Below are 12,911 nucleotides of genomic sequence, written 5' to 3' on the forward strand. Positions count from 1 at the left end.
GTTAATACGGCATATCTTTGCTTTCTTTCTTGTTAGTCCATCCAAATTAATTTTTGCGTTGCAGAAGGTCTGCGCTAGTTAAAGTTGTGTTTCTTTGATTTCTTTCTCATTAATACAAAAGTAAATAAGCTACTCCAATTTATTCCTTCTTCACTTTTTTTTCTGCTTGGTACAAAATTGAATAGATCACACAAATTTACTAAATTTGGAAACAGTACCTCAATACATAGTTCCGTTTAAGAGTTACTCGGGTTTAAATATTTGATCTTTGACCTCGATGACCATTATTTTTGAAGCTTGTAGTAGTCGATGACCAATTACTAAATGTGGAAACAGCACCTCAGTACATCGATCCATTTTTGAGTTATTTCGTTTTAAGTATTTTGACCTTTGACCTCGGTGGTCATTATTTTTGGAACTTGTAGTAGTTGATGACCAATTACTAGATTTGGAAACAGCACCTCAATATGTGGATCCGTTTTCGAGTTATTAGGTTTTAGGTATTGTGACCTTTGACCTCGATGATCATTATTTTGGAACTTCTAGTTGCTGGTGACCAATTACTAAATGTGGAAACAGCACCTCAATATGTTGCTTCGTTTACGAGTGATTGAGTTTTAAGTGTCATACAAAGGGCGTATCCCACATAAACTATAAGACCCAGGTAAACATAAATATAATATTCGGAATCAGCATGGTCGAAACCCCCCCCCATATGCCGAGTTTCATCCATATGTTCATAAAGGAGAATGAATTTTTTTAAATTTCTGCTATGTTCAAATAAGGGTTGGAAAATATGCTCTTAAAAGAGAATGAATACACCCCTGCTGTTACGTAGTCTCTGCTATTTCTGCTATGTTAAAATAGGGGTTGAAAAATAAACCATACTCTTTTACTAGTGGAACAAATACAGTTGTGTGTTCGTAGTCTTATGTATTCATTGTCTGCTATTTTCAAATAGGGGTTGAAAACGAATACCTCCCTGCTATGTTACGTAGTCTTGCTAGGGTGGAAAAAGGGAACGAGTACAAGCCTTAAAGATTATCTGCTCTACTATGTGTTCGTAGTCTCCATGTATTCTCTGCTATGGTATAATAAAGGGTGGAAAAAGTACGTAGTCTTATGTATTATTTGCTATGTTAAAATAGGGGTTGAATGAGTACACCCTTGCTGCGTTACATAGTCTTATGCTCTGCTGTGTGTTCATAGTCTCAGTATAATTTCTGCTATGTTAAAATAGGGGATGGAAAATATGCTCATAAAAGAGAAGAATACACCCCTGCTATGTGTTCATAGTTTCTACTAGGGGTTGAAAAAGTAATCATAAAAGAGAACGAATACCCCCTTCTATGTTTCATATTCTTATGTGTTATCTGATCTTCTATGTGTTACGTAGTGTTATGTATTATCTGCTTTGATATGTGTTCGTAGGGGTTGGAAAATATGCTCATAAAAGGGAACGAGTTCACCCCTAAAAATATGCTCATAAAAGTGAACGAGTACACCCCCTAAAAAGTGCTCATAAAAGGGAACAAATACAACCCTAAAATGGAGGTCGTAAAAGACCGTGAGTTCACGGTGTAAGGTGCTCAATTTCCCAGGGGCTCCTGAGTTGGCCAATGTTTAGCCAGATCGATCCATTTTCTACTACTACTATTTCTGAAGAACGTTTTGACTTCTTCCTTCTAACGTTCCTCCGTTGATACACCATTTGCAGAGCAGGCTCGAAACCAGCCACAGAGCTTTGGCGGGCCATGAATATGTTAGAAGGGACAAAGTCATTAAAAATTTTCTTACAAATATCCAAATATTGCATTTTGTATTGAAGTTTGGAGGGGACATGAAAAATTTGGGGTGGGCCAGTCCCTCCCTAGCTCCCCCTCTGGTTGCGAGCCTGTAGCAGAGTAGTACTTACCAACTGAATCTGGTATAGACTTATTACTATATTGTCACATTTTTCTTTATTGAGGAGGAAGTAGGTTAGTGACCGCTGAAGACGTTGCCAATTTCAGTCATATGCATCTGTCCATCAATCTCTTTTCTCGGAAAGGACCGTGGAGCCCAGGAGGGTAGATATGAGCGGTCTGATTTGTCAATTGTTTCCATCAAAATATCGCCCGAAACAATGATTTCATGGGGTTCTCGAAGCCGTACATCAGAACGAGGTCGCTTCGTATTTTGAAGTGAAATAAATAAATAAGAATATTGCCTTCTTTCCTTAACGCTAAACCTTTTTTAACTTGATGTAATAAATAACCTATATGATACCGATTGATACAATTGGATTTGGGGAAGTATTCCTTATCCATTCAGGGCTGTGTGTAGTGATGGGCAGTGGGAATATTCCCGGGTTTTTTCCCTGGCCTATAAATTCCCGGGAAGGAATTTATTTCCATTTCTTTACTTTATCTTCCAAATTATAAGAACCATATGACTAATTACTTTATTTTAATATATTATGATTTACTTCCAGATTTTCAAGAGGTTGGAGGTTAAAAAATTTAAAATTATTTGACGGTACTTTATATAACTAATAATATGATTTTTCAAGTTCCATTTCCACTTGCACTAAAAAGTAAGGTAATTGTTTAGTATTGGGGGGCCAAAACTAGCAAAAAGTAGGATGATTTATGGAAGAAATGAGTTGATAGTGATGTTCAAGTAGTCAAGAAAGTATCGAACACATTTTTTTTAGGGCAGTAGGGGATTTATACAAAACGGAAAGGTAAGTGGAAGTGATTTATGTGAGAAAAGAAAGTGAATTGTTGGTAACGAATATAGAAAACAACGTGTCATGCGGGGCTCTAATCCGCCTTCATTCGCTAACGCTCGCTCTGCAATGTTGTCTGAATATTAATGTTGGTAACGTAATTTAAGGTATGAAACCATAAAACAATCGCATCGGAATAGAATATCGCAAAAAGTAGGTGCAAGAGCTGGCCCCCAATGCTAAAGAATAGCCAAAATTAGCAAAGTACTAAGTTACAAATGATGAAAAGGAACCATTTTGTAAAGTAATATAGAATTATGTAGAAATAGAGATGAAGTATTATTAATAAACCCTGAACCACCATTAGTAATAGACGTCGGTCTATCTCCTCTCTCTGACTCGAATTTCTGAAGAGGTACTAGGACTTCTTTTACATGTTAATTAACGTATGGAATTACGAGGAATAGGTAGAATGAAAGGTCGGTATGGCAATGTTACGTGCTAAAATATAAAGATAAGTAAGTATGTTGCAAATTTTGTGAACATAAATATGTATGCGCAAATGTTGATAAATTGGTGAGACATTTATCTTCTAGCATTTATCCATTCTAATTGGTTTATAACATTTATAAATTTAATATGTTCATAATATCAGTAACAGAGACAAGTTGAGCAAATCTACTTACATATAAATGTAAACTGTTACTATATAATTTACTATATAATTTTTTCACACATATTTAATTGATAGAACATATTATAAATAAATATACATTTATGTGTACTCTCTAAATATAATAAAGTGTTAATAATAAATTAACGTAGTACCGTTCAGAATATACATTTTAAAGAATCCTCTGTGAATAACAGTAATAATATGCTGTGATATAAAAATTAATTCAACTTTGAAATCATAATATAGTAATAGAATGCAATTTTCTTTCTGATTGAACATAAATTCCCGGATAAATTCCCATTTTGGGAATCTTCCCGGGAATATTCCCAGGGAATATTCCTGAAAAATATCTTCCCGGGAATTTACCCATCACTAGCTGTGTGTCAAGAAATTTGGTGGGGTTATAGGGGATGTAGATTACTCCCTGCTGCTGGTAGTAAACAACGCTAGAAGCAGACGACACAAGCGAGTCAGTTTTGTAGCATTCATGAAAAAAAATTCCATTTTTTTGTATAAGAAGTTGTGCCTCTTACAATAATCACTCTACGAAAGAAAACGAACAATTACCTGCCGCCCGAAATAATTCGTTCTCCATATTGGACTCGCAACAATTAACTTTCATTCACTTTCGCTATTTGACCTTTCACTTTCACTATTTGACCAATATAACACTTGTGGCCTATATAGGTTTCCGCCTGAGGCACCACCCCTCCTGTCACTGATATTAGTGTGCAAGAAAGAAAGAAAGTAAACGGATTCGCAGAGGAAGAAGATTGGGAAAATAAAGTTACTTTTCTGAAAGTTCTCGTAAATTATTTCATTAACACTGGCAAAAAATATAAGGGAAGTATAAGAACAGTGTTAAAATCTTATAATATTTGAATTCACAATGGCTGGAGAGGCGTCTGTTAAGTTGGAATTGATGTGCAAAGAAGAAATTGTGTTTGACTTACCTCAGGAAGATCCACTCGAAGGGAAAGGGTGCACATTAGAACTGATGACTGACAACAAAAAGTTAATATTATCTACAACGGAAGGAGAACAAACAATGGACAACGGTACAGCTATGTATTCTTTGGATGTGAAACTGACCGCTGATATGGTGAAATCAGAATTTGCAGAATCAGATCCTGCATTAGAAAGTAATATAGAAACGCTACGAAAAGTAGTGGTTCAGGAGACTTGCTCGTCGTACTCTAATGACTCCCAACAACTAACCACAAACAATTTAAATTCAGTTGGGCCAGAAAGGTAATGTTCAATTTTCATATACTAATTGGCTCAGATTGATAATACGGTTACATCGGTTTGGAAAATTGTTGGTTAAAAGAAATGCTTCACAAGAAGTATTTAGTTATGGGAGATATTTCGAACGTAAGTTAGTAATCTACAAGTTGGAAATGGCGTGGCACACATACACTAGCTGTATACCAAATAATAACAGGGAATCGATTTTTTGTCAAGATATAATGGAATCCTTTTTTTTTTCAAGATATAAATTACTACTCATACAAATCTTATGTAGTTTATATTTTGATAAAAAAAATATTCTTTTATTATTGATTACACATTACTCACTAACTGTTGCACATATTCAAATATAGGTGCTCGACAATATTGTTTCATTTATATAGAAACTTTTGTAAAATAACAAATCACTAGAATGATATTCATCCTAAAATTTTCCAAATTAAACGTGGAATGTATTATATTGAAAAAAAAAAAAAAAACTACGGACGTTTGTAATTTTACTCAGGATTTAGCTCAAATGGTTCTAGCTTCATTTCTCCGGAGGGCTTAGAAAAACATTAGCAAAGTACAAGATAAAGAATATTTTTTATCAACAATGGATGTCTCATTAATTGTAGAGGTCCATACACAAATCCATTTCATATTTGCACTCATTTCTTTCAATGAATTCGACCTTTTATATTCCCAGCAATCATTTCTAGGGTATGGAACTCCATTTCTCAATATAGGATCACTTTAAGGGCTTAATAAACGTACATGATATATGAATTATTGTTTAAACAACTCTAACGACCATGCGCTAGATGGCCAGTAAAAAGAAGTTTGCTATGCAGATTAGACCATTACGCAGAATGTTGCTAAACGAGGATAGCGCAAAATACTTCATTTAGGATAAACTTACATGTCTTGCGTGTTTAATGTGTACTTTAACGTTCCTAAGTACTTTATATGTACATTCTATATGTAACTTTGCTTGCATATTTGTGATCCGAAGTACCACAATACATTAGGGACGTAAATTCTTAATTATATGGATTCCTTCATTCCCAAATATTTTTGTAGTTCCGTGTCATAATTTGACACATTAAATTTTGAAACTCCATTTCGTTTACAGTGGTTACTAGATACCGTAACACGGGGTTACTTTGCAGATCGGTCGTTACTTTGCACCAAAATTGAAAAGAGTTTCATAGTCCTCTGTCGGCACAACCATGAACTGTAAACAGGTAGTTTCAAATAATCTGTAAGATAGAATATGTAACTGTAATTTCGCTATAATGTTGGGGGTTAGAATCAGTTATGAATACCGGGAGGATTTGTTGTAGTGGTATGGAAAGCAGTTATTGTAAAAACTGCCTAAATTTAAAAGAATTTCCGTCAAAGTCAGTTTCGTAGAATACTAGTGTGTATAATTGGACTTTGATGCTATTGTTGAAATTGAAATGTGAAACGTTTCGTAGGTGGGGTTACTTTTCACAACATACAAAAAAGTATGTTGACATACGTTTCTGTGCAATGTTTTAATTCAGTATTTCAACATTTTACATTCTACACAAAACTGCATGCATTTTAGTAACATTGATATAATGGTGGTACCGGTATCAGTACTTAGTTTGAATTATCGATATTTGTAAAGGAAATTATGTATTTTCTGGTACCGACTCTGGAACCACATTCTAATAGTTTAACATATGTTCCACAAAAGTGCCAACTGACGAAAAGAAAAAATCATTTTCGTAAACTGATTTGATTTGGTTATTCCCTTTGTCCAAGAATATGATCCGGACACTAATCTGTTCAAGATTTACGGGTTTGTAACTTTCAGGCTGAAACCTATCCAAAATTGCATGATTTTTTTTTTTAACGGCAAGTCTGTGATTAGAGTCAAAATCAGTGACCTTAATCGGTTCTTACAGGTTTAGTCACTTCCTGGAAGTGTTTCTGCGTGAGTCACTTGTTTGAACTGTTCGTGCCTTTGGTGTGACGTCTTAGTTCAGAGATTGGTGGTAGTTCATATTTTTCCCATTAAGTGTCTCTGTACAGTCATATGGTAGTTTGTTAGTGTGACGTCAAATGTTCTGTCTGCTTGTATGTGTGTGCTGTTGCTGGTTGAATGCGGTGGGCGGGTAATTGAATTTTCGTTTCATGGCGACAATCGAGTTAGCAGGTGCGATTTAGAAACCATAACATGAATTTAACACAAAGAATTTGAACTTGTCGTTGTTTAAGATGTTTGTATTAGATTCGTATATTAGTTCATATCGGTTTGCAGCACTGTGTGGTTTAATTGAGTTAGAAGAAACCTGTGATGATTGTGTTCGACGTATGGTAAAAGTGGGCGTTTATTGGTTAGTCATGATTGTAATAATAACAAGTGTGCTCGCTGTAATAAATCGACGTCTGTGTGGAAAGGAACATATTTCAGTAACGTTAACTTGAGTATTGCGCATGTGTTCTTGCTATCTTATTTTCTCGTGAATCAGCAATTATGAGTTCATTATTCATGAGTGTTCTGGTATGGCGAAACGGTGGGTGCTTTCGTTTTTAATTGATATTAATTTTATTCTTGATTTGCTTTGTATTTGAGTATTTGGCAAAGTATTTGTTTTGCTGCTGGTTGTTCCATTATCTTGGTGAAATGTAATTTATTTTCCCTCATCATGCTGCACTGATTTATAATTAGTGATGAGTGTTTTTTTAATTTATTTTCCTTCTTACGTTAGCTTTATAGTAGTGTTTTCATTAAATATTATTTTCTTTGGATGTTTTTATGGTACTTTAGTAGGTATGGGTGGGGTGGTAGCCCCCATTTAGACATCAATATTGATAGTCACCTCTTCACCTGGATTGATTAAGAATGGTGTTTAGTAACTTCTTTGCCCTTGTCTTTATAGTATAATTCTTAACATTCTACATTACTCTGACTCGGACAGTAACTATAACCGATTCAACTGATCCGGTTCCGGGAGCACACCAGAGCAGTTTAGGAATCATTCCTAAACTGCTCCCGACACCCGATTAGATAAATCTTGCAGTCACTGTTTGAACCGAAGTAAAGATTTGCCTAAAAATCTATTGCTAGTGGTTCCTAGGTGTATAAGCTGCAAGCCCAGTTCCCCAAAGTCTAGCGATTTCTCAAAAAAAAAAAAAAGTCCTTTTTAATGAAGCCCATCTCAAACAACTTTTCTAGATCTGCCACTGTTCATAATTTGTTTTCTAACAAGAAATCCGTTGAAGCTTCTACCTAAATAGGAAATTTACCTAAATTTAAAACACAGGATTCTCCAGTGGAAATAATTTTCTATCTAAGCGGTATTTTGTACCGGTGCAAATTAACCCCTAATACAGGCTTAAACGCCTTCTCCCAGTTTTACGTTTTCTATGGCTTTGAAGCATTTCAATTTCAACTACTGCATCAAAGTCCCATTATACATGGTAGTATTCTACGAAACTAATTGAACTTCGACGGAAATTCTTATAGATGATATCTGTTAAATTTTATCAGCCTTTACAGTGACTGCTTTCCCGGTAATTTGAACTGAATTTAACCGCAGACATTATAGCCAAAATACAGTAACATGTTCTATCTTACGGAGGCACTTGAAACTTTCTCTCTACTGATCACGTTTTTACCGAAAGAGTACCGTGAAACTCTTTTCAAATTTTGTGCCGAGTAACCCCGTCTTATGGTACTTCAAAGTAGTTTTATGCAAGACATCATAGTTTTGATGAAACGGTAGGTTATATATCATTATTTGGTTTACCTTAAGTGGAGAAAAGGAATTATTAAAGAAGATTTTAGTAATTTTCTCTTTCTCGGTCATCACGTTAGGAGGATGAAGCTCGATTCGTGTACTAATTTATAACAGCTAGTTAATATACATTTATATCTAACATTATGGAGTAGAGTACTCTAGATGTGAAAGACCCCAAAATATTAGGAAGAGTAGGAATGGGAAAATGATCAAAGGGTCGCTATCACTGTCGAATCCATAGTTTTCTGGCGCAGTAGGTGTTGCTCATTGGTATTTATTTTCTTTAAATTTTATAATAATAGTTATTATTAGTATAATTATGATAAGGAATTGCAAGTGTACCGGAAAAGACATTAAAATTACAAGATTGTTGCTCCTCTTCTTTATTATTCTTATCAGTTTCTTATTTCAAAACTTTCTGTATAAACATTTTTTCCTAAAGCTAGTGCTATTTCGCCTGGCGCATGGTAAAATACAAGTTTGTGCAGTACTATAATATGAATTTTTACCTAATACTGGGGAAAGAGTTCGTAATTTGTATCATTTGTTTAACATAACATAAAAAGATATTGCAAAAATATATATTAATAATCATAACATATTGAGTAATCGTGGACAATACATAATGATTCCAGTATTGTCCACGATTTATTATAGTCTTTATAATAATCTTTAATATTTATAATAATCTTTAAAACATTCAACACTCGAAATCGAAACTGGCATCAGTAATCACTACAGTTTGGAAACACGTCTGAAATAAATTAAAAAGTAAGAAGTTATTTGTGATTATTGTTAGGGACATCGTTTCTGTAAGATCCTCGAAAATTTTAGCCATTTCACTTGTTTTTAATGGTGTGATTTAAATTATAACCCGTATTGTGAAAAGCAGAACGCACGCCATTCATAGATCCAAGTCCTAAACATGTTACAAATAAAACGATTAGGTATATTTATATAACTCTTACCTAGGATACTATTATCCCTTCCTAGATTGTAGAAAATGATAACTAATTATTTCACTCATCCAGTAGCGATAACGTGATTTGAAGTCTAACACCTCCACCTTAGTTCCTCAGAGAGCGTAAATGAGAGGTCAAAATTTAAAGTAGGTAATAAAATAGAAGAAATGGATAATTTTAGTTTATGTTATCTACGGACATAATTGTAGGTTTTATATTGTATTATATAGTAACACTTATCTGCGGACATAATTGTAGGTTTTATATTGTATTATATAGTAACAAAAGTGTTTCCCTCAGTTATTACGGATAAGACAATTTCAAATTATATCCTTTGTTTTGAGAAGCGGAAAAACTATTACCAACCACAAGTTTGATAATATTTCAAAAATACGGATTGGAAATTTTTCCTGACATATTTCGGATTTGTACCTTTTACTTGCAGCAATTTTACAACCAACTTTACGGAATAAATAATTTATTTATTTTCATTTTTAGTAGTTAAGTGTAACAAATTACGAGTTTGTGCTTTCTACAATTTAAAAATTTGTAAGAATATCTTTAACTGGAAACTACAAAGAAAATTGTATATTTTGTATTTTATTGTATTGTATTTTTATTTACAGCAATTGGAGGTTTGATTATGCACTGTTCTGAAAGTTCTCCAGAAAGAACGGTCCAATAAATATGGTTGTAGAGCATATTTATAAAGTTAGGCCCGAGAAACATATTTGTATATTTGTAAGTTTACTACTCAGGCCCGATGTGATTTATGCTTTGTAAGCCCGAATCGGGCTTGCGGGCTCAGTCTGAGCTTATGCAGGCCTCTACTTCGTCTGTCATTTTATATATTAAGAAGAGAGTTTCTGGATATCATTTCTTTTGCTTTAATGTTACTTTATTATGCACCAAGGCAGACGGTGATGACAGCAATGAATGAACGGTAGAGTGAAAAAAGTGGGAGGAAACAGAAGAATACCACGAAAACCCACGTACAGGTTTTTATTCTTCAACTACAAAACCCGCTTGACGAAAGCTAAACGAACTAGCAGAGCTTTACCACTCGGCCACCGTGTCTCCAATAAAAATAACATAGTGCCATTTTACAGCTCTCCTACAATACATATTATATACTGATATTAATTTATTTTGTAATTCATAATTTAACTAAAATATGATTTAATTAAGAACATGCTACTCGAAACTATTGGCATAATAGATTTTGTCTCTTTTTACCTGTAACTTCTGCGCCGATGACGGATAATTAATTAAAGTAACTCATTGTAAACTAAATTTGTAGCACTTTTACGTCGGGAATCGAACTCGGGACCACGTGCACCAATGGCCCGTGCTAGCAATTTGAACAACGGCAAAGGCTCTATCCACATGCACAAACTGTCCTATGGCGAGAACATGACAAGACTAGTGCTGGGTAAATTCTCGGGAAGATATTTTTCGGGAAGATTCCCAAAAATGGGAATTTTCCGAGAATTTATGAACAATCAGAAATAAAAATGCATTCTATTATTATATTATCATTTCAAAGTTAAATTTGTTTTTATATCACAGTTGTCCCCATAGGATTCTTTAAAATCTATATTCTGAACGATGTTATGTTCTTTTATTATATTTAGGGAGTACGCATAGATAGTTATTTATTTACAATATGTTCTAGGAAAGAAAATATGTTTCAAAAATGGTATAGTAAATCCACATAGCTTTCAACCTTAAACAATTTAAATTTACATGCAAGTGGATTTTGTAAACTTGACTCTACTACTCATATTATATACATATTAAATTTTTAAATGTTATAAAGAAATTAGGTTGGGTAACTGTTAGAAGACACATGTCCCACCATTTTGTCAACATTTGGGCATAAATATGTATGTTCACAATATTTGTAAGATGAATTCTTATGTTTATAATTTTCCATGTACTATTGCCACACGACCTTTCTTCCTGCCCATTTCTCGAAATGTCGTGCTTTAATTCACATGTGAAGCCCGACCTCTTCAAAAATCTAGCCAGATACAGGAGACAGACCGACGTCTATTACTAACGGTGTTTCAGGGTTTATTAATAGCGCTACACCTCTATTTCTAAGTAATTCTAAATTACTTTAAAAATGGTTTAATTTCATCATTTGTAAATTAGTACTTTGCTACTTTTGGCTCTTGTTTATCTTTGGTAGACCAGCATATGAGCCTTCTTTTTGCGATATTCTATTCTGATGCAATTTTATGGTTTCATATGTTGAATTACGTTACCAACATTAAACTCAAACAGCATTGCCGAGCGAGCGTTTGCGAGTGAAGGCGGGATAGAGCCTCGCAAGGCACGTTCTTTTCTATCTGCGTTACCAGCAATTCACTTTCTTTTCCCACATAAGTCACTCCCACTTGCATTTGTGGTTTGTGCAAATCCCCTACTGCCCTAAAAAATTGTGTTCGATACTTTCTTGAGTACTTGAACACCACTATCAACTCATTTGTTCCCTAAATTATCGTACGTTTTGCTATTTTTGGCCCCTATACTAAACAATTGCCCTACTTTTTAGTTCAAATGGAAATGGAACTTAAGAAAATCATATTATTAGTTATATAAAGAACAGTGAAATAATTTTAAATTTTTTAACTGCCAAATTCTTTAAAACCTAGAAGTGTGTCATAATATATTAAAAAAAATAATTAGTCATATTGTTCTTATAATTTGGAAGATAAAGTAAAGAAATGGAAATAAATTCCTTCCCGGGATTCAATAGGCCAGGGAGAAAACCCGGGAATATTCCGTGTCTCAAATGAATAAACAATGAGAAATTGTTTGTGTTTTCATATCTAGGCCCACTCTTTCTGTAAGACCCTCGAAAATTTTAGCCTTTTCACTTGGCTTTTAAATGGTGTAATTTCATATTATAACCCCTATGATGAAAAGCAGAACGCACACCACTAATAAAAATATTTATCCGAATTCTAAACATGTTACAAGAAAAAAAAAAAAAAGATTGGGTATAATTGTATAGCTCTTACCAAGGATATTATTATCACTTCCTAGATTTTATAAAATGATAACTAATTATTTCACTCATCGGGTAGCGATAACGTGATTTGAAGTTAGACACCTCCACCTTAGTTCCTCAGAGCGCGTAAATGAGAGGTCAAAATTTAGAGTAGGTAATAAAATAGAAGAAATGGATAATTTTACTTTCTGTTATCTACGGGCATAATTGTAGGTTTTATATTGTATTATATAGTAACAAAAGTGTTTCCCTCAGTTATTACGGATAAAATAATTTCAAATTATATCCTTTGTGTTGAGAAGCGGAAAAACTATTATTAGCAACCACAAGTTTGATAATATTTCAAGAACAAGTATTCGGAATATTTTACTGATTTCGGATTTGTACCTTTTACTTGCAGCTATTCTACAGCCAACTTTAATAAATAATTTATTTATTTTTTTTAGTAGTTAAGTCTAACAAATTAACGGTTTGTGCGTTCTACAATTTAGAAATTTGTAAGAATATCTTTAGCTGGAAATAACAAAGAAAGTTTCAA

General features: G+C 33.8%; 1 protein-coding gene across 2 annotated transcripts in view; it reads left to right on the forward strand.

Moving 5' to 3' along the window:
- The first annotated feature begins 3,879 nt into the window (after positions 1-3,879).
- Positions 3,880-12,911, forward strand: part of LOC145690870 (uncharacterized) — a 38,535-nt gene continuing 29,503 nt past the window's right edge. The window contains exon 1 of one of the 2 annotated variants that reach the window (XM_081766266.1): positions 3,880-4,637. In XM_081766266.1, the coding sequence (XP_081622392.1) occupies positions 4,276-4,637 (362 nt within the window). In that variant the 5' untranslated portion in view covers positions 3,880-4,275. The remainder of the gene's footprint in view (positions 4,638-12,911) is intronic. The other variant, XM_081766267.1, reaches the window with a different exon arrangement.

The sequence above is a fragment of the Thermobia domestica genome, chromosome 7, assembly GCF_964235325.1.
Source record: "Thermobia domestica chromosome 7, izTheDome1.hap1.1, whole genome shotgun sequence".
Lineage (NCBI taxonomy): Eukaryota > Metazoa > Arthropoda > Insecta > Zygentoma > Lepismatidae > Thermobia > Thermobia domestica.